Source organism: Stomoxys calcitrans, chromosome 2 (genome assembly GCF_963082655.1).
Source record: "Stomoxys calcitrans chromosome 2, idStoCalc2.1, whole genome shotgun sequence".
NCBI classification, from domain to species: Eukaryota; Metazoa; Arthropoda; class Insecta; order Diptera; family Muscidae; genus Stomoxys; species Stomoxys calcitrans.
Window position 1 is genome coordinate 188,141,307 of NC_081553.1, and position 27,050 is coordinate 188,168,356.

A 27,050-nucleotide genomic window follows, 5' to 3' on the forward strand; every position below is an offset into this window, starting at 1 on the left:
GGAAGGGGCGGTGCCCCAAATACATGGGCCCACATTTGGATATCAATTTCATATTCTACTCCCAAATACCTTTATTTGAGCACCATACTGCGATGGTCAGTAAAAAATTGCTGTTTGTGGGGTATTTTGGGAAAATTGCTCCCGAAAGGGAGTACCAATTCTTGCTCTACCCCCCAAATACCCACCCATACCCATACCCATATTTTGGGAAAGCGGTAAACCCCCAGAAAATTGGTCGGGAAAGTGGATATCAATTTTGTGCTTTACTCCACAATTTCCTTTCATTTGAGATCCAGGTTGACATGGTCGGTAAGTATGCCCAATTAAGGGGTGTTTTGGGGAGTGGCGTGGTCCCCCCAAACACTTAGCCCTGAAAATATATCAGCAATGAGCTCTACTCTCATATATTTGAACCCCATATTGGCATTGGCCTCGAACTTGTATATCAAATTCGTATTCTAATCTCAAATATCTTTCATTTAAACCCCTTATTGAAAAAGCCAGCGAATATGTTCGGCTTGGGGAATGGGCCCTAAAAACTATGAATATCGAGCTCCACTGTCTTGAAACCCCAAATTGTGTTGGTGAGCAAATATGTCCTACTTGGGGGATGTTATAGTGGTGGGGACGTCCCCTGACAGTTGGTCCCGAATGTTGGAGTCAGATTCATGTCCTACTCCCAAATACCATTCATTTGAAATCCTCGGCAAACAAGACCGGTTTGGCGGGTGTTTTGGGGGATGGGCGGCCACGTGTTCCACTCTAAAAACCCTCTCATATGAGCCTCATAGTCTCATTGAGCCTTAGTCAGCAAATACTATTTGGGTGTTGTTGTGGGGGTGGGGTGGCCCCATAGACCCTGTTCCCGAATATTGATATCACATTCGTACTTTACTCCCAAAAACTTTTCATTTGAGCCCCATATGCCCAGGGTCGTAAATTTGTCCCCTTTGGGGGATGGTTTTGGGAAGAGCCGGCCCCAAATACTTTGTCCAATATTTGGATATCAGATTCTAATTCTACACTCAAATATCTTTTATTTAAGACCCATATTCCCATGGTCAGTAAATAAGTCCTGTTTGGGCGGTGTTTTGGGGAAGGGATGGACCCCCAGAAACTTGTTCCTACATTTGGATATAAGATTTGTATTCTACTCGCAAATACCTTTAATTTGAATCCCATATTGCCATGGTCGGTAAATATGTCCGATTTGCTGATGTTTTGGGGGTTGGGGTGGTCCCCCAATCACTTGGTCCGACAATTGGATATCAGATACGTTTTCTTATCTTAAATACCTTTCATTTGAGTCCCATATTATCGTGATTGCTCTATATATATATATATTTGGTAGGTTTTGGGGGTGAGGCGGCCCCCCTAGGTACCCCATCCGAAATTTGGATACCAAATTTTTGTTTTTAGGCTACTATAAGAGAGCACATAAATTTCGCCGCTTAAATAGCACCAGCCATCTCCGAGATATGGCGTTTCTGAAAATTTGAGTAGGGGGAGGGTCCGCTCCCCCTTCATATATTAAAAATATAGTACCCTATTTTTACCACGGGATCATTATGCACCATCTGTGAAAATTTTAAGAAAATCGGTTCTACTGTTTTTTAGTCTATAAGGAACACACAAACAAACCGACAAACCAACAAACCGATAAACAAACAAATTGATTTTTATATCCTCCACCATAGGATTGGGGTATACTAATTTCGTCATTCTGTTTGTAACACCTCGAAATATGCGTCTAAGATCCCATATAGTATATATATTCTTGATCGCCATGTCATTTTAAGTCGACCTAGCCATGTCCGTCCGTCCGTCTGTCTGTCGAAAGCAAGTTTCCTTTGGAAGGAGTAAAGCTAGACCCTTGAAATTTTGCACAAATACTTTTTATTAGTGTAGGTCGGTTGGGATAGTTAATGGGCTAAATCCGTCCATGTTTTGATATAGCTGCCATATAAACCGGTCTTCGGTCTTGACTTGTTGAGCCCCTATTGGGCGCAATTCTCGTCCGATTTGACTGAAATTTTGCACTTGGTGTTTTGGTGTCACTTGCAACAACTGTTTTAAGCACGGTTCAAATCGGTTCATAACCTGTTATAGCTGTCCTATAAACCGATCTTGGGTCTTGACTTCTTCAGTTCTTAGAGAGCGCAATTCTTATCCGATTTGGATGTAATTTTGCACGACGCGTTTTGGTATCACTTTCAACAACTGTGCTAAGTATAATTCAAATCGGTTAAAAACCTGGTATAGCTGCCATATAAACCGATCTTGGATCTTGACTTCTTGAGCCGCTGGAGGGCGCAATTCTCATCCGATTTTGCTGAAATTTTGCATGAGGTGTTTTGTTGTGACTTCCAATAACTGTGCTAAGTATAATTCAAATCGGTTAATAACCTAGTATAGCTGCCATATAAACCGATCTTGGATCTTGACTTCTTGAGCCGCTGGAGGGCGCTATTCTTATCCGATTTGGCTGAAATTTTTCGTGATGTCTTTTGTCATTGACTTCCAATAACTGTGTTAAGTATAGCGCAAATCGGTACATAGCCTGATATAGCTGCCATATAAACCTATCTGGGATCTTGACTTCTAGAGCCTCTAGAGGGCGCAGTTATTGTCGAATTTGGCTGAAATTTTGTACAACGGCTTCTCCCATGACCTTCAACATACATGTTCAATATGGTCTGAAGCGATCTATAGCTTGATACTGCTCCCATATAAACCGATCTCCCAATTTTGCTTCTTGAGACCCTAAAGGCCGCAATTCTTACTCGAATTGGCTGAAATTTTATATAATGACCTTTACTATGGTCTCCAACATTCAATTCATTTATGGTCCGAACCCGACTACACCTAAAAGGAGATATCGCGCAAAGAACTCGACAAATGCGATCCATAGTGGAGGGTATATAAGATTTGACCCGGCCGAACTTAGCACTCTCTTACTTGTCATATATAAGATTTCAAGGAAATTCTCTAAAGAGAGACAATTTCGGGAAATTTTTTCTTAATGAAAATTGAATGTGATTTTTTGGTTTTTTAACAAAATTTAAAGGACATTTTTGTGTTTATTTACATAAAATTCCTTAAACTTTTATCCATCTGCCTATCGCTCTTTCCATGCTGATTATCCTGTTTCGTCAAGCACTTTTTTTTCTTTGCAACATAGAGAATTTCCGAAAAAATTGTATCTCCTCTAAATGGAAAGAAATAAAAAACAACTCAATTTTTCTTTCTTAAGCAGCATGTGTTATTCTGCTGTTATCCTATCGCCGCCATTTGCCAGTTTCGCCTTCCTGTAGGGGTTTTTGCATCAAATTTTAAAATATTTCATGCCTGCAAATGTATGAACGAATGCTTCACCGCATTCAGACAAATTTGTTGCATTTCCTTGAAGGCAGCCGAAAGTTAAGCTTCTTCCCACCAACAGTGCTGGGGAGCCAGAGTGCTACACCAAATGTAGCTGCCGCGACTATTGTTAAGACTGTAACTCTTTTTGCTGACAGCTGTAGTTCCTGACCTCGGTTTGCTGCCATCACCACAATGTGGCATGGCTTGCTGGCATCTTGGGTCTTTGTCACATAAAATTAAGTTTTTTTTTGTTGGAGTATGTATGCACGTTCGCTTTATGTAGTGGCGTACAAAAACACCCCGACATTTCAGGGCACATTGTCTGCTGGTGCATAATTTATGTGCGTATGGAAATCCTTGAAGGCCTTCTGCTCTTCTCCCAAGCATACGTGACTGTGCACTTTAAGTGCATGCATGCGTGAGTAGTGTGTGCGGTGAGTGTGTGTGTGTGTGTGAGTAGTTGAGAAAGTTATCATATGAGTGAGTTTGTATTAATGGGAGTTAACACACATGCCTTGCTAGCATGTGTGCTGTGTTTGTGTGCTTTTACAGTGTCGGAATATCTTTCATAATTTACAAGATTTATTTACGCATGTATGAGCAATAACCACCACACCACTGCCATAGCCACAGCTACACTGCTCAGTACTCAAATGTTGGCCAAAACTTATTCGAGAGATTGCCAACGGAAACCCAGCTATCACACACCCCTTTACATTACTTTGCATGCATTTTTGGGATTTCTTTTGGATGTTGCACACATACACACGAGACAAGCCCCTAAAGGAAATCATAAAAAATTATTGCAACAGTATTGAGTTTGAGGCTTTGGAATGTGCACATCAGCAGGGGGCGAATAAAAACAAAAACAACTACAAACCAAAAAGAAGCCACAATTTTCGCACTCAAATGTAGTGGTTTTTAATTGCAAAAGCTGTTGAGAGAAAGAACAAAAAAAAAACAACTACAAACGAGCAATGCAAGTGTAACAAGTGCAATGAAATTTCATCAGCGCAAAAGAGTGCAAAGTTTCTCCCAATTTCATGTTTGAATTATCCAAACAAAGGTTGCCAGATTGACCGATGTCCGAAATGCTTGAAGTTCAGAGTGACCGACCGATTGATTCTAGAGTATGTAGAGTCAAAAGGACGAGTTCCATCACGCTTGTCTGCAGGTTCCTGCCTTCAGCTGGTATAAACTGATCACAATGCTGCTTATATCTCTCAGTCCTATTCCAAAGTATTTGAGTGTGTGGTACATGCGGTCCATGTTATCTGTAGGAAATTTTTGTTTGTTACTTTGAGGAGTGCGTTATGTTCGCTTAGGCATTAAAACCGACATGGCAATTAGTCAACACCTCCAACTCGAGCAATTAAATATTATTACAGGAGCTTAAACTTTGGAAGCCACCGTAGCGCAGAGGTTAGCATGTCCGCCTATGATGCTGAACGCCTGGGTTCGAATCCTGGCGAGACTACCAGAAAAATTTTTTCAGCAGTGGTTTTCCCCTCCTAATGCTGGCAACATTTGTGAGGTACTATGCCATGTTAAACTTCTCTCTAAAAGAGGTGTCGCACAGCGCCACGCCGTTCGCACTCGGCTATAAAAAGGAGGCCCCTTATCATTGAGCTTAAACTTGAATCGAACTGCACTCATTGATATGTGAGAAGTTTGCCCCTGTTCCCCAGTGGAATGTTCATGGGCAAAATTTGCAAAATTTTTACAGGAGATTAAACGGTGGCCACTTAAATGCTGATAGGCTTTGATTTCATAAATTAACTGTCCACAAAAGATGGCATCGGTATTTGAAGAGCTTAAAATACAATGGTGTCAAATGAGATTTCAAACTTGGCCATGGCATTCGAAAAATATGAAGATAAGAATTAAAAACAAGCAAAAGCATGGTAAGTTCGGCCGGGTCGAATCTTATATACCCTCCACCATGGATCGCATTTGTCGAGTTCTTTTCCCGGCATTTCTTCTTAGACAAAAAAAGGTTGTTGGATATCATAACAAAACACGTCGTACAAATTTTTATTCCAATCGGATAAGAATTGCGGCCTCTAGAGGCTCATGAAGTCAAGTCCCCAGATAGGTTTATATGGCAGCTATATCAGGTTATGGACCGATTTCAACAATACTTGGCACAGTTGTTGGATATCATAACAAAATACCTCGTGCAAAATTTCATTCAAATCGGATAAGAATTGCGCCCTCTAGTGGTTCAAGAAGTCAAGTTCCCAGATCGGTCTATATGGCAGCTATATCAGGTTATTAACCGATTTGAACCATACATGGCACAGTTGTTGGATATGATAACAAAATACTTCGTGCAAAATTTCATTCAAATCGGATCAGAATAGCGCCCTCTAGTTGCTTATGAAGTCAAGTCCCCAGATCGGTTTATATGACAGCTATATCAGGTTATGGACCGATTTGGACCATACTTGGCACAGTTGTTGAATATCAAACAATTGGATATCATAACAAATACTTCGTGCAAAATTTCATTCAAATCGGATAATAATAGCGCCCTCTAGAAGCTCAAGAAGTCAAGTCCCAATATCGGTTTATGTGACAGCTATATCAGGTATTGGACCGATTTGAACCATACTTGGCACAGTTGTTGGATATCATAACAAAATACTTCGTGCAAAATTTCATTCAAATCGGAGAAGAATTGCGCCCTCTAGTGGCTTAAGAATTTAAGATTCAAGATCGGTTTATATGGTAGCTATATCAGGTTATGGACCGATTTGAACCATACTTAACACAGTTGTTGGAAGTCATAGCGAAACACGTCGAGCAAAATTTCATTCCAATCGGATGAGAATTACGCCCTCTAGCGGCTCATGAAGTCAAGTCCCCAGATGGGTTTATATGACAGCTAGATCAGGTATTGCACCAATTTGAACCGTATCCAGCACAGTTGTTGAAAGTCATAACGAAACACATCGTGCAAAATTTGAGCCATATCGGATAAGAATTGCGCCCTCTAGCGGCTCAAGAAGTCAAGTCCCCAGATGGGTTTATATGACAGCTATATCAGGTTATGGACCGATTTGAACCATACTTGGCACAGTTGTTGGATGTCATAACAAAATACGTCGTGCAAAATTTCATTCAAATCGGATTAGGATTGCGCCCTCTAGAGGCTAAAGAAGTCAAGACCCAATATAGATTTATATGGCAGGTATATCAAAACATGGACCGATTTGGCCCATTTACAATCCCAAACGAACTACACTAATAAAAAGTATTTGTGCAAAATTTCAAGCGGCTGGCTTTACTCCTTCGAAAGTTAGCGTGCTTTCGACAGACAGGCGGACGGATGGACAGACGGACGGACAGACGGACGGATGGACAGACGGACGGACAGACGGACGGATAGACTGGCGGACAGACGGACGGACATACAGACGGACAGGCGGACGGATGGACAGACGGACGGACAGACGGACGCATAGACGGACGGACAGATGGATGGACGGACAGACGGACGGATAGACGGTCAGACAGACGGACGGACAGATCGATGGACGGACAGATGGATGGACGGACAGACGGACGGACAGACGAACGGACAGACGGACGGGCAGGCGGACTGACAGACGGACGGACAGACGGACGGACATGGCTAGATCGACATAAAATGTCACGACGATCAATAATATATATACTTTATGGGGTCTTAGACGCCTATTTCTAGGTGTTACAAACAGAACGGCGAAATTAGTATACCCCCATCCTATGGTGAAGGGTATAAAAACATCAAACATTAAATATTAATGCCAAATATTAGGTTGCCCAAATAATTGCGTAATTGCGGATTTTTCATATAGTCGGCATTGACAAATTTTTTCAACAGCTTGTGACTCTGTAATTGCATTCTTTCTTCTGTCAGTTATCAGCTGTTACTTTTAGCTTGCTTTAGAAAAAAAGTGCGCGAAATTTTGTTTACATTTGTTTGTTTGGCGTCAATTTTAATATGGAGCCCACAAAGGAGCATTTTCGTCATATTTTACTTTATTATTTCTGTAAAGGAAAAAACGCGGAGCAGATTGCTAAAAAGTTGCGATATGTGTATGGTGATAAAGCCTTAAAAGGAAGACAGTGTCAAAATTGGTTTCGCAAATTCCGTTCTGGAGATTTTTCACTTAAAGATGAGCCACGTTCAGGTCGGCCAAATGAAGTTGATGATGACCAAATCAAAGCATTAATCGAATTGGATCGTCATGTAACTGAGCGTGAGATAGGAGAGAAGTTAAATATACCAAAATCAACCGTTCATTCTAAGTTTTATTAAGTTTTATTATTACTTTCTTTTAAAAAATCCGCAATTACTTTTTGGGCAACCCTATATTATATATTTAATTCTTAATTAATTAATTGATAACAAAATATCATATATCGATTTTCAACCAAATTTATTTTTAATTTTTAAATATTTTGTTTTTATTTCTTTTTAGCTTCAACATCCCATGGTTATTCACGTCTATCATCCCTACCGCCAGCCCGATGGTGTCAATCACTGTCAGGCTGTTAACGGACACTGTTCGCATCTATGCCTGCCGGCGCCGCGCATCAATGAGCGCAGTCCACGCATCTCGTGTGCCTGTCCCACGGGTCTCAAGCTCATGGAAGACAGACTGATGTGTGTTGAAGATCGTAAGTACATGCAGTCAATATTTAATTCAATTTTTTTTTTGGAATCTCTTTAAAAGGGGAATAATTCTGCAAATGCCACCAATTATAAGTTTTTTTTTTTGTGAAATATTTTTTTTTATAAAATACATCATTTTGTTATTGGTAAAAGCTGAAAACATATTAAAATTGTTAGTAAATTAAAAGAAAAGCAAATTCTCATTTTTTATAATTTTCTTAAATTTGTAAGTTTTTTTTTTAATTTTTTTTTAAGTTTTTACAATTTATTTTTTAGTCATTTATTTTTCAATTTTAACATTGTTTTTCTTTTTCAATTAATTTCTTTTTATTGTTTTTAATGTATTTGAATTTTTTTTTCTTCCTGTTTTTATTTATTCATTGGTCGTGAATTTCGCATTCATATCGTTGTGGTCATTTGTTTTTTTTTTTTCTACGGTATTTGCGTGTGTGGCCCATAATGCAGCGGCATTAAAAACCCCTAAAGCCACCACAACCAAACCAAAGATGAACTTTAATGTAACCACATCCTCGCCAGTGTCATCAACATCATCTGATCTCAAACTACCTCAGCAAGAGGCCGCAGCTGGCCTATCAGGCAGTGAGGGTATGATTTTAAATGTTTTTTTTTTTTTGGATCTCCTTTATGTTGGTGATGGGATTTTGTATAAATTTGTATTCAAAAGTTGGTTGTCACGTATTTAGCTGATAACGGACAGCCCTGACTAGTGGCCTTAGAAAACATTTTATAACATTCAATTCAATTTAATTTTTTTGTGTATTTTTATTTTTATGTTATTACTTTGTCTTATGTTTATGGTTGTTGTTTAGTTTTAGTTTTTTTTCCACACCCTTGTCCTCCTACCCAATTTTGTCATCCAGTGTTTTGTTAAATGTTTTTCTAAATTGTTTTATTTGATTTTTGTGCTCTCATTCCTCAAATCCTCTGTGATAATGTCCTTGGTCCTCTTCACAAGCCTTAATTTCCATATAATAAATAATTTTGTTTCCAAATGACCTTTAGTTTATAGTCTAAGAGCCTTGTTGTGTTATTTTGTCATAGTTTGTTTTCTTATTTTTTGTTTATAGTTATTTGTTTTGGAAGTTTTATGACTGCAAAAATAGTTATTGATTTAAAGCAATTCTATGCTAGGACTACTGGAAGTGAGGATTTTTGCTTCATTCATGTTTACAAAGTTGTATGCACTTGAAGGTCAAAATCTATATCTAAAAAGTGGGATAAACATATTTCCTAAGATTTATTGCGCCAGATCTCCGACATGGTTGCCATGTCCTCACAGCTTCTGCAAAAGTTGTTACTGACAGCCTTCAGTCTGTCGGCATGTTTGCCGATTAGATAGTGACCTGTCATGACGGACACAATGTTCTAGACAATGACAACAAGGCGGTAGACCTCTTCAAGTCTAGATTAGGCCACATAATTTTGGAGTGCTCACAGCCCCCTCTTTGTGGCCATATATCTTTCGTTGTCCTTCGAGCCTGGTCCTGAAAACTTAGCTTACGTGTCGCTAGAGTCATACCCATAGATTTCAGTATCCCTGGAATGTGTAGTGTAGTTCCTAGTCTAGCAAGCTCATTCGCTTTACAATTCCCTGAGATATGTCTGTGGCCTGGTACCCAGAACAGGTGAATTTTAAACTGTTCAGCCATCTCGCTCAGAGGCCGGTTTTTTTAGTTCAGAAATACGTTCTCCAGGGATTTAACGGCTGCCTGTCTGTCTGAGAAGATATTTATGCCCATCTTCGTAATGACTTTATATCCTAGCCATTCCACCACTCCCTTCATTGCAAAGATCTTCCTTTGAAACACACTGCAGCGATCGGGTAACCTTTTCGCTATCAACAGTTTAGATCTTTAGAGTACACCCCTACTTCCTAGTCGTCTAGTTTGGAACCATCCGTATAGAAGTCTATGCAACTTCTGTTACCAGGGATATCGTAGCTCCAATCGGTTCTATCAGGAATTGTGGTACAGTACTTTTTTATCAAAAAGCAGCTCAGGTAGGGTGTAACCCACACTGCCTGGAACATCGGACTATGTATCAAGGATAACACAGTGTCCGCAGCCGCCACATGACCAAAAAAGAGAAAGCTCCCTTAGCCTCACGGCAGTGGTCGCAGCATTTTGTCCAGCCACAATGTCCAGAGTCATTAGATGGTATCGCCCTCAGTGCGGCTGTGATGCACAAACAGGCCATCCTTTGGATCCGGTTAAGTATGGAACAGTAGGTGGACTTTTGAATCGCCGTCCACCAGATCACAACACCACATATTATTATAGTTCTGACAACTGCAGTATATACCTAATGCATGACGGGCGGTCTATACCCCCAACTTTGGTATAGGACAAGAGTTGCCTTTCTTGCCCTTTCCACAATGTTAGATTTGAATTTCAATTCTGTCCAAATATAACAATGATCGGATAAGCTGTGGTCAGCCAACACTTCCCAATTGCATAAAAATACGTACGTCTTTATTATTAAGAGGCAAAGCTTTTTGTCAATTTAACTAATATTTAGGAAAAATTTCTTAATATCAAGTAAATAATACTTTTATCAAGAAAATTTTTCTCCTTAAAAAGTTGAAAAATTGATCAAATTTGAAATTTAGTCACCAACTTTTAAGATTACTGCATATTATTTCCCATTGTTCACTTCCTCCCAGTCGCATATTCTTCCACTCATATCTTCCGATACAAAGGTAATATCTATTGTAGTACCTCCTGCCAGTTCCTGGCAATAAGGGTCGGCTTATCCCCTTTATTACAAATCGCCAGATATAATATATTCGATAAGCTGCCCACCCCTTTCGTTGACATCCGAACTTCCCCATATCTGGTGATGTGCATTAGCATCACTTCCTACAATGAGGCTCTTTTTTCCTACAGAAACGGCTTCAACCAGCAACTTTAGATTTGAAGGCGTTATCTCTGAATAGTGTGCCATACATAGGGAAACCAGCCAGTAGCAAGCCTTATTTATTTCAAGGCTGGCTACTACTAAATCTTCAATGCTTAGCGACGGAATAAAAAAAATATTTAGACTACTCTTTGCAAGAATACAGACTCTGTGTCTCCCGTTCCCCGTACCCTTGAGTAGTTTAAATCCCGGAATTCTCAGTCCACGAACCATTCCTCCACACACCCATGGTTTCTGCATAACAACCACGTCAAATCCCCCTGTCATTAGGAGGACATTTAGTGCCGCCAAAGCGGCCTTACAATGATGGAGATTTGTATGTAGAAACTGGATCATAGTCAGAATTCAGAACTTTCACCACCACTGTGTTAGCCTCGTCTTTTGATTCCACCAGGAGTTCATCCTCACAAGATACGTTAGATCTGCTCATGATGAGCTTCCATACGAATCCATAGGCAGGTGAGTAAGCTGTGAAACTACTTTTCCTCAGGACACTGAACACTTGCGGTGTGGACGATTCTTCCTTAGGTGCTTCAATAGCTGCTGCTATCGAAGTAGCGACGGGCTTTCCCGCTTGCGCCCACCTTGAGCCCAGTCCAACCGGATGACCCACCCACACAGGGCTTGTCGGGTCCTGTTTCGTTGCCATCCCCTCCTGTCTTGATTGTGGTAGGGAGATTTTCAGTCTCCTTTCAGTCTCTCCGCCAGATATAAGCGATGTGGTCGGTAGTTCCTCAGGCAAGTGTTTAGCAACAACTGCTGAGTCGTCTCCTGATTTTCCAACCCCACCGCTTCTATAGATCTTCAATTTCAACTTGTTCAATCCGTAGGATACAACGCCTTCAGACTGGTTGAGGTCAGCGAGATAGCCGGAGTTAAGTACGAACACTGCATGTCTCCGGTCAACATCATTCTCATCGAATCTACTAATCTTCGAGTCGGTGGTTGAAAGATTCTGATTACATTTCCTTAGTCTTCCAAGTATCGATTCAGGATCTGAGGGAATCCGTGGTATCCAAGCATGCGCCATTGGTCGAGAAGAAATATCTTCCTTCTTGACTAAACCTAGTGCTTCACCTTGCCAGATCTCACCAATCTTTTTTAGCGCACAACGATCGGTCCCGATACCAGCCTGCATCGTCACAAACTGGAGAAGACCCGGGAAATTCCGCAAGAACATCGGAATATAATGATGACAGTCCATTGACTATCCCACTGCAATTATTTCTAGGTATGCAGCCCTGTTCTTCTCCCTTGTCGACAACTGCCATCACCAAATTGTCCCTAGCGACAAGATTCTTAGACCCATCTAACTATTATTCGCCCTAGTTCTTTTTGGCATGTGATGCCTCCCAGGTGATCGCGGCCTTTTGCCTGACTGCGGTACAGTTTCCAAATCTAGACGTGTAGTCTTTGGGGTAGTCTGTGCAGCAAATTCCCGAGCCCAATTTAGGGACTCCTTAAGTAGTGAGAGTCTAAGGATCGCACCAAGCCTCTCAATAAAGCTGAGAGCGATGCGTCTTCCATTATTCGAACCTCTTAAAGAGGGTGTTGGTTTACTGGGAAAAGCCGTTGGCCTAGGCAAATTATGTGCATGCGAAGAAAGAATAGGTTCAAAAGCCCTCGCTGACCAGTCGTCTGTCGGTTAGTGGAGCCTGGAGCAGCCGCTCCACCAGTCGAGGTTTCAGTAGCGGACATCATGCTGCAGCCTGATAACTCCATCGCAGCTTATGGGTCTTTGGAGTCCATTCTAAGCCTACTCCCGGGATCTAGATCACCGCTCCACTGGAAATAGACCCAGATTATCAACCGCCTAATGGATACCTCAACCGCAGCTTTCCTTGAGTGACTTAGATTTTTCTTCCAAAAATAATGACCTATTACGAGTTACAGAAAAATTCTTTCGGAGTGAAACAACAAAACGTCAGCTCCGCTCAACGGTTCAAGTAACGCCTCATCAACGTCTCATCATTTTTCCCGCATGCCCTACATATTCTATCACTTGCCGCACAGATTTTACATAAGTGAGCTCGTAGTCCTATATGGCACATTATGATACCGAAGGATATACTAAACTCCTTCTTACTTCCATTCAGTAATAGTCTCGTCTTCCCAAGATCTGGATCTCCCCAAAGATTTTCGCCATCCTACCGACCGATTTTCTGTTCCACAGTGGCATGTAACACTGTGAAAGATGATGAGACGTTGATGCATTTCCTATGTCATTGAGCGGCTTTCGCGTCTAACAGATACCGGCACTTAGGTGGTGGAGACACAATATTAAACATGAACCAGCTTAGGGGAGTGGTATTGAAAACAATTAAGGATTTTGTAAGTGGCACGGAATTTCTATTTTCGATTTTCTTTTTCAAGGGTCCTTTTTTGTATTTTGAGCACACAACTAGCCGATTACTGGCTTAGGTGTATGTCCATAGTGGCATGGGGCGGATTAATATCCGCACCCTCAACCCTTTTTAACCCAACTTAACCTAAGGTAGTATTCCCTTTTATCAAGTAAATTATTCTTTCAGCAAAGGATGTTTTTCCAAATCCTCAAAGTTAGAGCAACGCACATTTCATTGCCCCGTTTCTAAATTTTTCATTTCCCCTTTCGATTACTTTGAATGCCAGCCTTCATTTAAAAAGAATTTTGTCTTTATTATTAAGAGGCAAAGCTTTTTGCCAATTTAACTAATATTTAGGAAAAATTTCCTAATATCAAGTAAATAATTCTTTTTTCAAGAAAATTTTTCTCCTTAAAAAGTTGACAAATTGGTTAAATTTTAAATTTAGTTACCAACTTTTAGGTTTAGTGCACATTATTTCTTTATTATTAAGAGGCAAAGCTTTTTGTCAATTGAACTAATATTTAAAAAAAAAAATTCTTAATATTAAGTAAATAATACTTTTATCAAGAAAATTTTTCTTCTTAAAAAGTTGACAAATTGGTCAAATTTCAAATTTAGTTACCAAACTTTTAGGATAAGTGCGCATTATTTTCCATTGTTCACTTCCTTTCAAAATTGTCTCCCCTTGAGCTATTATTCCTAAGCAATTTCTATTTGAATTGTTCCTAGAATTGTTTTTTCAATCTCACAATCTTAAAAAGATAATTGCTTATACTTCAATCTTCTCTCTCTGATGGGCTAGAAGAAAAACGTATTTTCATTTGTTTTTTCATTGGAAACCAATAAATAAATAAATGATTCATCGGAAATGTATTTTAATTTTCCGGTGGCATATTTTCCAAAGCAAATGTCAAGCATGTCAGTTGTAATTCATATTACCACAGTCAAATTTAGTTGTACAAATGTAAACATTTCCGTTTCCGTTGATGAGTGTTGTTTTGGGGTGTGTGTGTGTGGGTGTGTACCTAGGTGTGTTTTTAAAAACGTGGGTGTTTCGTCATTTCTTAATGTGACATTGATGTGTGCGCGTGTGTGTGTGTTTGTTTTTTCGTTACCATTTAAATAAATCTCTTGCTGCTGTATACGAAATAAATGTCATAGCCTGGGTCCTTATGTTACATTTGCCTCCCTTTGTCTTGGTATGTGTGTTGCTGCTGTAATGTTATCACCACCTGTGCGCGCGTTGACATCATTAATTCATTATACCACTACAACGGTGATTTTCTTTTTTTCCCCCCTTTTCTTTTTTGTTCTTTTTTTCATATTTCACATTCCACTTCACCACATTCATAATGAAATGCTGCGACAAACAACAACAAAAAAAAACTCATTTTTTCATCATCATTTTACACATACACTCAAACACTTCTCCTTTACCTTTATAATGCTGTGCATGCGAAATTTAAACGAATGAAAAAAAAAACCTCAATTGTCACTCCTACATTTGGCATGGCAATTTTATGCGAAAAGGATTTCAAGGATATGATGAAGACAAATACCGAAATGAAGTGCATGCAGAGGATAAGAATGATTATGGTGAGGATGTCGTTGATGGTGATGCTCTCGACATTCGTCGCCGTCAACAAGAAAATGCAATAATGTTCACAGAAACCCCCAAATTAATCAGCCATGTAGAGAGGAGCATGAACATGGCCACCAAAGTAGCTGAAAGCAGCCATAATCATGATGTTGGTCGTGCTGGTGATGAGGCGTTTAATATTCACCATCCTCAGCAGCATGCCCATGATGATGATGATGAAGAGGAGCATTTAGCGGCTACATATGATGATTATGCTCTGCTGTATCTCCACACCATGTGCAGGATGTTGGAAAAATTTGATGTGCAACAACAGGAAGGCAGCAGAATCCAGAAGCGTCACCATGATGCAACACATCAAGCGAAAGGCAATCTCCATAAACGTCATCATCATCGGCATGCCATAGGACCATGGGAGAAAGCCACAATTAAAGCTTTAGTAATTTCCCGCCAAGATGAGCATGGCAATGATGATAATCGTCAAATGTTTGTTAAAAATCCCCTTGTGAAAGTGAATGGAAATGAGTTAACTACGAATGAAAATGTTATGAATGCAAATGACAAACGTTGCAAGGATATAAAGGACAACAATCAACATAACGATGGCGATCAAACTAATGATGATGATGATGATGGTGATGGTGTAAAAGCCACAAATGCTGACAATTTCGTTAATATTGTCAGCCCCACTCATTCCACCACCGAGTTGATAGCTAAGGATTATAGCAACAACTTGGGGGATAGCAGAATTTATAATGAAACGTTTGTAATTAAACATAACAACACCAAAGTTGTTTCCGGCCACAGTAATGACGACGCTGACATCATTGACAGCTTGGCACCAATGGCCAGGGCAAGGCAGGAAATAACAGCAACTACTATGAAAAATTATGTGAAAGAGGAGAAGAAGAGAAAGGACATGAAAACAACAAAAGTTTCGGAAGATGAATTACAGCGGCTGACCAGAAATGTAGATTATAAACCGCCATACCCTGAGGAGGGACAGAAGAAAATAATGAGCAACCATCTTAAGGCTAACAGAAAATCACGTAGCCTTAAGGAACACAATGAAGTTGAAATTGTCAATATGGAAGGTAAACTTATGGAAGGATCTGAATTGGAAGCAGGAACCTACAAAGAAGAAAATTTTGAAGAACTTTTCAATACTTCCATATCCAAGGAATCAAACTCTACAATTGCCAATGACAAATTAAAAGGATCTCCAAAAAATTCTAACACAACTCCAATGGCAAACTACGAAGAAGCTACAACTGAAAAATTTTATCATCCTATGGCTGAAAACTCCAACACCACTCCTCCCTCTGGTTTACTCCCTCCAGATGATTATGCTATAGAAAATGACTCCCTTGAAGATGATACTCCCTCTATAAATCCTTATCCCAGTTTTCATACCACCATCGCATCATCGCCCTCACTCTTGCCCTCGGGCAAATTCAGTGTGGTCTATGAAGCCATATCACATTTATCAGAGCTTCGCAATAGCAATGCATTTTCATCTGCTCTAATAAATCTAACTTCCATATCATCCCAAAGGGAATTCTATCGTAATTATGATATACCTGCTGGTTATTTGCGTTGGTTATGCCAACGTCTGCTGCCAAGAAATACGAGCATAAACCAGGATCTTGGCATAAATAAAATTAACCACAAGGATAATGGCTCAGGTAGACGAATACACAAACAAATCATTTGCATACATTTATTCATAGTTGTCATAGCATATCATTTTGTTGTTGTAAAGGAATTTGTACTCCTGAAGTCTTAGAAATTTATGTTGTTTCTGAATGTTTGTTATTTCTCTGACATAGAGTACCATGTGTTTGTCTTATGTGTGGTTTTTAGGGTTTTGTTGGATTACTTTGTTATTTTATTCATATAAATATTATTTTACACTCCATTGATTTGCAGCAAAAAAAGGGTAAGATTCTAGGATGTAGTATATCAAAGCACATAGACATTTGTGTGAAAAGTATTTACTTAAGTATGTGTGAATAAAATATAAGGAGACTCAACATTGCCTAACGAACAGGGGCCCGACGACAAGATCATTAAAAATGTTGCTCATTATTGGGAAAACTGGCATAAGCAATGATCTTAACATTATGACATCAGGCAATGCAAAGACAGAAGAATCTATGCCGACTTATGAACAGAGATTTACGATGGAACCATCACCGACTTCGTATTCTCAAAAGACTAGAATAGGCAAAGATCCTAATATTGAAACTTAAGGCAGTGCAATGACAGAAAACTCAATGACAAGAAGTACTTTGGTTATATCAATGAACAGAGAAGCTTTAGCTCAATGGTTGAACAAATTTTTTTTACGGTTCGTCCATGGTTGCTGAGTCAAGACAATATGAATCTTGCATTTGTTAATATTCTCCATCAGAGCGTGTGTAGTCGTCTCGCTCCGATGGAGGTTTATCTAGTTGACCTTAATTATTAGTCCTACAGTAAATGGGCTTCTTGGGAATGGGTGATGCTATCATTGTCGGTTCTCTATTCCGACAATGATACCCTTCAATTCCACAATATATCCACTTTTTTCTTAGCATATGGTTTATCCAGCCGCTAAGGATCTGGTTTATCCGGTACTGGCCTTAGGATTGGATTGGATCATTGCACATTGTCCGCACATTGTTGAAGGCACCCTCGATGTCAATGCTTTCTTGCCGTCGAAGGATTCTTCTAGTTTATGAACAACCTCGCGCAGGGCAGTCTCTGCGACCTTCCCTAGACATAGACATGCTGTTTGTATTTGATTAGTTCATTGGATAACCTTTTGCTTATCACAACACAAAAACTTGATCACGAACATTCCATTAAGGTGCAGAGGCAAACTTCTTAAATATCAATAAGTGCTGTCCGATTCAAGTTTAAACTTAATGATAAGGGTGATCTTTCTCTAGCCGAGTCCGAGAGGCATGCCGCCGAGAGACACCTCTTTGGGAAGTTTTTACATGGCAACGTACCTTATAAATACCACCAGATAACCTCCTCTGAAATTTTGTTTTCTGATGTCTCCGCCAGGATTTAAACCCAGGCGTTCAACGTTAAAGGCGGATATGCTAGCCTCTGCGTTACAGTGGTCTCTTTATCATGGTGTCCACAATACGTTCCAAGGTTTTGAGTAGAAAGGACGTAAGGCTTATAGGTCTGTAGGCCATTGGTATCGCATAAGTTGCCTTGATGAGCCTGGGTTCAGGCTTTGTAGTATATGAATGTCCCAGCTGGGCGCCAGTTAGTCCGCCTCTTTCCGGTTCAGTTTACTGAAATGGTTGGAAGCTCCTTAAGGGTTTCCTTACCATAAATTCTGGTGTCTCCGTGAGTCCCTTCATATCCTGTGGAAAATGCGTTTTCATCAAACGCTACAACATGTCCTCCGTTTTCACTGCTCTCACTGCCATATCGTCTGCTAACGTTTCAGTTTGGACTTTGGGTTTGAGATACAGTTTTTCATCTTAGCGGCGTCATTAACGCTATGGACTTGCACGCATAAAAGCTTCCAGGAAGCACGTTTTGCCGCTCTGATAGTCTTCTTGTATATCTTGAGCCGTGTGTAATGAACATCCCAACAAACTGACACTTTTTTACGACGTGCTCTGCTGTAGAGTCATCAAGGGTTTTTCTTGGGCTGACTTCTTTTCTCATCGAGGACAACATTTGTGCTGTCGTAATCCTTTCGATAGTGTCGTCAATGTTTTCAATGCTTGAACAATCTAAATTATATTGCTTAAGTCTTCTTCTGAGTAGTCTTTTGAATTTTGTTTAGTTGGTTTTCAACTTATTACGGAAGCTTATCGGATTCGACACTGGGCGTACTATTCTAAGTCTAATGTAGCGAAGGTCAAAGCAGGAATGCTCAATGTAGACCCTACAATCCTGAACTTCATCGATTAGATTTTCCGAACATATTGTCACATCTAAATCCTCCTCCCTTATTCTAATAGTTATGACAAATAACGGCAGAGTACAGTGTGTTAACATAGAATAATTGGTAGTTGATATGGTTCAGTTCAGAAACTTTGTTTCGAATCGTCCATGGCTTCTGAATTGAGGCAATATGAATCTTGCCCTTGCTCCTTTTTCCCCATCAGAGCTTCCTTCCCCTAAAAGTATGCTATATATTCTTACATTACTGACCATAAGCAAATTTTCAGCTAGTAACAAAAAATATATTAAAAATCAATTTTTCCCAATTTTTTGTTGAGATAATATTGACTTTGTTTTTTATACAACAAAACAAATCTGTGTTGATATCGAATATCATGCCAAAGCTGCTTTTTATGTCCTTTCCACGATGCTTTTAAATGTAGTAGCTGACTTATTGCAAATAAATGACAAAGTGAATACAAAAGCAAATACTTGGTAAACAAACCAGTGTGGTAACGTAGACATTGCAAAGAGATGTTCCTAGAATTTGGGCAATATTTATTGACAGTGGGCATTTTATATTTCCCCCTCTGTGGTTTTTGTGGTTTAAAAAAGCTTATTTTTATCGTTTCCTATTTAAACTCCAGTTATTCAGTATGCATGCGATACCTTTAATAATCTTGAATTCTCAAAATGGCAAACTATTGGCATTTGACTTTTGCACCATATATTTTTTTTTTAGTAGGAAATATGATTTAAACATATTTCCCTGCCATTCAAAGCCATTATTCGTTGCACTTGTTTGCTTTCATCGCATGTTCGATTTACTTTGTCATGCGGCTGTATGGTAGATGTTCATGCTGAAGTGTCAGTCACTCGGTGTGTTGGTGTAAACAAACTCTTTCACTTGAACATTTATTCAACCGCAAAAATGTCACAATAAATTTGTAACCTTTTAAACGATACACAAAGCACGAGCACAGCACAGCACCATGAAACCATATCAATAGCTAATGACAATAAAGAAGATATAAATGGCCAACCATTGATAGTAAGGAGAAAGGTAAAAGCCAACTAACATGTAGGCAACTTTTGGCAGGAGAATACTGAACAAAATTAAATGAAATGTTTGGTTAGGGAAAAAAAAAAACGTTATAGCTTTAAAGGGAAATCTCATTCATATTTTGAAATCCATCAACACATTAATCTGTAATTTCTTTAATAACTCCTCGATCTGCAGCTCTATAAATTAATAACTCCATTCTTGATTCTCTTGATATAGACCCCATTTAACTACTTTAGTCCTTATAAAAGTCTTAAATTTTGCCGGATCCGCCTAAAGTGATCCTCAGACCTGCCATGCCACACAAACTGAAGTCCACATAGCTCCATGGATGATTATAGCCTTCATATAAACCGATTTTCTGACTTGACCTCTTATTCTCCTAAGGACAGCAATTTTTTGTGAATTTTTTCAATATATAAATAAAAAATTATTTTATTTAGTTTTTCCTTATTTTTTCCTTATATTTTCTTATTTATGGAAATTATTTTTTAGTTTTGTTAAAATTCTTTTAAATTTCTTTCAGTGTACAAAAATACTCCTTTAACCACAAAGCATACAATGTCAATATTTGTTGTTTTTTGTAATATATTTATTTGTAACTATCCCATAGTGTATGAGTTAACAAAGTGTAGCATACTTTAAGGCTGTGGTTTTATTGTTTGTTACTCCAAAGCTCTGGGAAATATTCTGTTCCAACTTTAGTCTCATACCACAATTCCAGCATGTCATACGCATCGTCGACTTCATTTAACCAAAAAACACTCTCACACGCACACACACACACACACTGTCAACTGTCAACCGAGTGCTATTGTATGGGTATATGTGCACTCTTGTTGTTGATGATGCCACTGTGTATGAATTCAACACACTCACTTGAATAGCTTAAAAAATAAATAAACGAATGAATTTCAATGGCGTTCCACTTAAGCATTTTGTTTTCATTTCCCTACTCTACTGTTGAAAGTCCTTTGCTTGGTCTACACATATTTTTTTGTAGTCGTTTTGCTTTCCCTTTTTATTCGCTATATTTGATCAAAAGTATCTGCGACATGGATGACAAACAAGCGGCAGAATATTTAAAATGGCAATACTTGGGCCAAAGAGTTGCAACAACTGTAGCTCCGCCATTTTTTTTTGTTTTCGGAGGCCATATGGCAAATGTTAAGTCAAACTTTTGGTTGGGGAAAGTATAATTTTAGCATTTAACTTCAACTTCTACATCCACCATAACTTCCGCCACTTCCGAAACGTTTGCCTTCCGTTGAGTTGTGGGGAATACAATCTATATCTTTCCCTTTCGCCTTTGGTTGGTTGTAGGGACAACAAAACACCAAAACTGATGTTTGGTTTTGCATTTAGAGCTGGCCCCCCGCCAGCAAGCCCTCCTCCAAACGCAGGTTTACTCTCTAATGGAGACTGAAATGGAAAACAGGCTAAATTGTTCATTAATTTTGTATAAAAGTTTCTATAGATATAAAATATTGAAGAAAACGATCTATAGAAATTAAGTTAGAAATAAGTAAAAGTGTGATAAATTCGGCTGGGCCGAATGTTTGTACACTCTACCATGGATCGCAATTTTCGAGTTATTTTCCCAGTATCTCTTTTTAGGCACACAAAGGTTAAAAGCAAAGAATTGCTATGCTATAGGAGCTATATCAGGTTATAGTTCGATTCGGACCATAATTGAATTGAATATTGGAGCTATGGTCTCCAGTCAGAAGTCATTGTGTAAAATTTTAGCCAAATCGAATAGGAATTGCGCCCTTGAGGGGTTCAAGAAGTAAAATAGGGAGATGTGCTTATAAGGGAGCTGTATCAGGCTATATATCGATGCAGACCATATATGACACGTATGTTGAAGGTCATGGGAAATGCTGTTGTACAAAATTTCAGCCAAATCGGATAACAATTGCGCCCTCTAGAGGCTCAAGAAGTCAAGATCTCAGCTCATTTTATATGGCAGCTATATCAGGTTATGAACCTATTTTAACCACATTCGGCACAGTTGCTGGAAGTCACATCAAAACACGTTATGGAAAATTTCAGCCACATCGGATAAGAATTGCGCCCTCTAGCGGCTCAAGAAGTCAAAATTCAAGATCGGTTTATATGGCAGCTATATCAGGTTATAGACCGATATTAATCGTAGTTAGCCCAGTTGTTGGAAGTCGTAGCGAAACACGTCGTGCCAAATTTCAGTCAAATCGGATAAGAAATGCGCCCTCTAGCGGCTCAAGAAGTCAAGACCCCAGATCGGTTTATGTGACAGCTATATCAGGTTATTTACCGATTTCAACCAGGCTCAACACAGTTGTTGGAAGTCATAACAAAATTTCAGCCAAATCGGATAAGAATTGCGCCCTCTAGTGGTTCAAGAAGTCAAGATCCAAGATCGGTTTATATGGCAGCCATATCAGGTTATGAACCGATTTGAACCGTAGATAGCACAGTTGGTGGAAGTCGTAAAAAACGGCCAAGCGGACGGTCAGGCGGACGGCCAGGTGGATGGCCATGCGGACGGTTATAACTCCCAACAACGGAGCCAAGTATGGTCCAATTGGGTCTTTAACTAGATTTAGTCCCCATATTTTAGCAGAATCAATCAAAAAACGCTTTTACTTGTTTTTTGATATCTGATGGGGAGGAGGCTCCCCCTCCCCCTTAACCTAATGGCTGATCTCGGAGATGAGTGTTGCGATTTTAGTGAAATTTATTGTGCAAAAGTTTGGTATCTAAATTCCGGATGGGGTACATAGGGGGACGCCCCACCCCCTTGCGAGTAGAATACGAATTTGATATCCAAATTTGGGACAAAGTTCCTGAGGGTCCATCCCTTCCCCAAAACATCCCAAAAAAGGGTTTATTTACTTACTATGGCAACATGGGGCTTAAATAAAAGGTAACTGAGTGTAGAATACGAATCTGGTATCTAAATGAGGGACCAAGTGTTTGGTGGGGGGGGCCGTCGCCCCTCCCCAAAAACTCCCCCCGAAAAAGGACAAATTTACGACCATGGCAATATGTGGCTCAAATGAAAAGTCTTTGGGAGTAAAGCACGAATCTGATATCAATATTGGGGAATAAGTGTCTATGGGGCCACCCCAACCCCATAACACCACCCATATAAGACGTATTTCCTGATCATTACAATATGAAGCTCAAATAAGAGGTATTTTAGAGTATAACACGAATCTGATATATATTTTCAAGGCCAAGTCACTGAACGACCGCCCCATCTCCCAAAAAACTCCCCAAACCGATCATGTTTGCGACTATGAAAATATGGGTCTCAAATGAAAGGTATTTGAGAGTAGTCCGCGAATCTGATATCAAAATTCGGGACCAACTGCTTAGGGAACGTCCCACCCCAAAAAAAAAAAGCGGGAAAATGTGTCTATGGGGCCATCCCAACCTCATAACACCACTCATATAAGACGTATTTGCTGACCATTGCAATATGGGGCTCAAATAAGAGGTATTTTAGGCTATAACACGAATCTGATATATATTTTCAGGGTCAAGTCACCAAGAGGCCGACCCATCCCCCAAACAGGACATGTTTGGCGACTATAAAAATATGGGGCTCAAATGAAAGCTATTTGGGAGTAGACCACGAATCTGATACCATCCTTCGGGACCAACTGTCTAGGGGACGTCCCACCCCATAAGAACCCCCAATCAGGACGTATTTCCACACCATGACAATTTGGGTCTTAAAGAGAGTGTAGCTCAATATTGATAGTTTTTGGGGCCCATACACAAAACCGGACATAATTGCTGACTTAAGCATTAAGGAGTTTAAATGAAAGGCATTTGAGATTAGAAAACGAATTTGAGATCCAATTTTGAGGCCAATGGCAATATGGGGTTCAAATAAATGTTAATTGAGAGTATAGCACAATGCTGATATATTTTCAGGACTAAGTATTTGGGGGACCACCCCACTCCCAAAACACCCCTAAATCGTTCATATTTACCAACCATGTCAATGTAGGGCTCAAATGAAAGGTATTGGGGAGTAGAGCACGAAATTGATACCCACTTTTGGGACCAATTTTCTGGGGGTCTACCCCTTCTCGAAAACACCCCACAAACAGCAATTATTGGCTAAGCATCGCAATATAGGGCTCACATAAAAGTATTTGAGAGTAGAATACGAATCTGATATCCAAATGTGGGACCAGGTATGTATGTGGGGCACCGCCCCTTCCCCAAAACATCCCCCAAAGGGTAAACATTTTTCGACCATGCCAATATATGGCTCAAATGAAAGGCTTTTGAGATTAGAAAACGAGTTTGATAACCAATTTTGGGGCCAAGTGTTTGGGGGACGCCTCATCCCCTTAACCCAATGGCTACATGAGGTATAACTGAATGGTATTTGAGAGAAGAGAAGAAGAGAAGAGCAGGATGCTGATATTTTTTAATCAAACATCATGAAAACATCGGGCTCAGGTAAAAAATTTTCTACAAAAATAAAATTTTGACTAAACTTTCTACAGTAGTAAAATTTTACGATAAAATCTATGAAAATAAATTTTGCAAAATTATAAAAAAAAATTACAAAATTTACAAAAAAGATTTTTGCACCAAAAAATGTTTTGTAAAATTTTAACAAAATTTTCGCTGCATATTAATTTTCTATAGAAATAGATTTTTTTTTTGCTAAATTTTCAGAATTAATTTTTTGAGCAAATTTTTGCATTCCCAAAACACTTGTTATCTTCGTTGGTTTTTTATCTTCTTTATTTGCTTTCCTCTTTCCATTTCCACACAGTGATGGTCTCTGAACAAATGTAATATTAATGTGTATTTTATTGCCAACCACCACTCACTACCGCCAACAATATCAACTCATCTCAACAACTCGGCACTTGAACGCCTCGGAAGCACATTTTCCTGAGCGAAGAGTAAAAGATTTTCAAAAAAAAAAACAGAATAGCGGATATAAAACCGAAATGATATTCACCATAACGTTCAAAGATATGTTCATGACACATAGCAACCTCAACATATCCTTAAGCTGATAAACTTGTGCTGCTTCCGGTAACTCTGCTAACACATGTTGTTGCTATGTGAGGAGTATGATGCTATAGAGTTACACATAGTGTGTGTGTGTGTTTGTTTGTTTGTTTGTTTGTTTGATAGTAACACATAGTGTGTGTGTATGTGTTTGTTAGAGAATGTTTTTCCCAAACAATTGTGAGGTTATTTTTGTTTTCGAACCTGATTTCTTTAAAGCTTTTGAAATGGGTGCTTTTTTATAAAGGCGATTGTAAAAAGCAGCATAGTGTTCCACAAACAGAATCTATTGATCAAAAGTTAGGCACATCGATTTAGGCAGGTCCGCTCGCCCATGCGTTTTGATATTTGACCCAGTTACATCTTAAAGATATTCGAGGAATATACGATTGTGGCCTTTCACACCTTGAAGATGCCTTCAAGAGCGTAAAACTGCCCTAAGTCATGCAAATCGGTGTAGTACATCAAAAATTACATAACCTAGAAGGTTGGAGAAGTGGAAAAAGGTCAACTTTAACACCATGAATCCATGTGTTAAAGAAGTAGACCAACAACAAAATTTTCCTGAAAGCGTATGACCTCCTCTAAATATGTCTGGACAAGCATTTACCGCTCAGATCAACAGATAAATAGTTGTGGGCTTATTTCCAATTTGGTTGGCGTCTGGACCATTGTGCGACGTCAATCCTAAAAGAGCTGGAAATTCTAGGCATCAGTAATACCGCAAGAAGGCCAGGTTAAGTTAGGTTAGAATGATGCCAAGACCTTATCGTCTAGACATCCTCGTCAGCGCATTGTGTTTCCTCATCCTTCCTCTTCTCCTTCCGATGAATTCACTTCATAAAGCAAATCGTCCTTTAACGTACTCTCTGGAGCCACACCACACCGTTTCGCTGTTCCATAAGGTTGCATGCGCATTAATCACCCAAGCTCTTAACTCGGACTGCGTCGACCCGAAAGGCTTCGGGTTAAGTAAGTTTTTTGGCGGCAGTTTTCTGGCCTACACCGCTAAGTCGTCTACCTTTTCATTCGCACTTACTCCGTTATGTCCCGTCACTCAAACGATGCGGATTTTACCATCCTCAGAGTAGGCGTTACTTTTCTTCCTACACTCAAAGACTGTTCGTGACCTTACCGTACTGGTTGTTATTGTAAAATTGCATATTTTGCCCACTAAGGAACAGGGGCCAACTTTTCACATATCAATGAGTGCAGTCCGATTCAAGTTTAAGCTCAATGATAAGGGGCCTCCCTTTTATAGCCGAGACCGAACGGCGTGCCACAGTGCGACACCTCTTTGGAGAGAAGTTTTACATGGCACAGTACCTCACAAATGTTACCAGCATTAGGAGGGGAAAACCACCGCTGAAAATTTTTTCTGATGGTCTCGCCAGGATTCGAACCCAGACGTTCAGCGTCATAGGCGGACATGCTAACCTCTACGCTACGGTGGCCTCCATGTTGCTAGCATTAGGAGGGGAAAACCACCGCTGACCTCTTCTTTTTTTGTTTTTGTTATTGTCCTTATGGCAATTTTAATGTTCACACTCGATATCTTCGCGTTAGCACCACACCACCTCACGCATGCCGTGATCACCCGTATCTCCGCCTGTAGGACCGTATTATTATATTAGGCAGTCTAAAACAGATCTCAGTTCCTAGGTTTTTAATGTAGACCCCTATGCCCACTCTGTCCTCTAGCTTTGATCCATCCGTGTAACATGATCTTCCAGATGGCAATACTAGGGTTCCGTCAATCCAAAACTGTGTCTCTGGCAGCAGTGCCTCGCACTCGACTTCAAGGTTCTTCCCAGGTATCCAATCGGAAACCTTTTCCCTACCTTCCAGGTTTCCTATCGTCGCCTCGATTATATCGCGATGATATGAGCTGCTCCCATCCTCAATCCATTCTCCCATCGCCTTAAGTCTTATAGCCGCAGTGGCTGCCTCACACCTAATCTGTATGTCAATGGGTCGGATTTCTAGAACAGTCTCCAGTGCCCTAGTGGGCGTGGTCCTCATCGTTTTACCTATGCCAAGACAACATGTTCTCTGAACCTGTTGTATGGTCCTTATGTTGCACCTTTTCTCCATACCTGTCCAAACTCTGTAGAGCCAGGGGACTATCCTCGGATTCAGGCCCCATTTCTC

General features: G+C 39.7%; 1 protein-coding gene across 8 annotated transcripts in view; it reads left to right on the forward strand.

Annotated features, from left to right (window-relative positions):
- LOC106086729 (low-density lipoprotein receptor) overlaps positions 1-27,050 on the forward strand; it is a 922,896-nt gene that overhangs the window by 804,945 nt on the left and 90,901 nt on the right. For 7 of the 8 annotated variants that reach the window (XM_059363916.1, XM_059363909.1, XM_059363908.1 and 4 more), the window contains 2 exons: positions 7,833-8,031; positions 8,492-8,632. In XM_059363916.1, coding sequence (XP_059219899.1) covers positions 7,833-8,031; positions 8,492-8,632 — 340 coding nt within the window. The remainder of the gene's footprint in view (positions 1-7,832; positions 8,032-8,491; positions 8,633-27,050) is intronic. The other variant, XM_059363911.1, reaches the window with a different exon arrangement.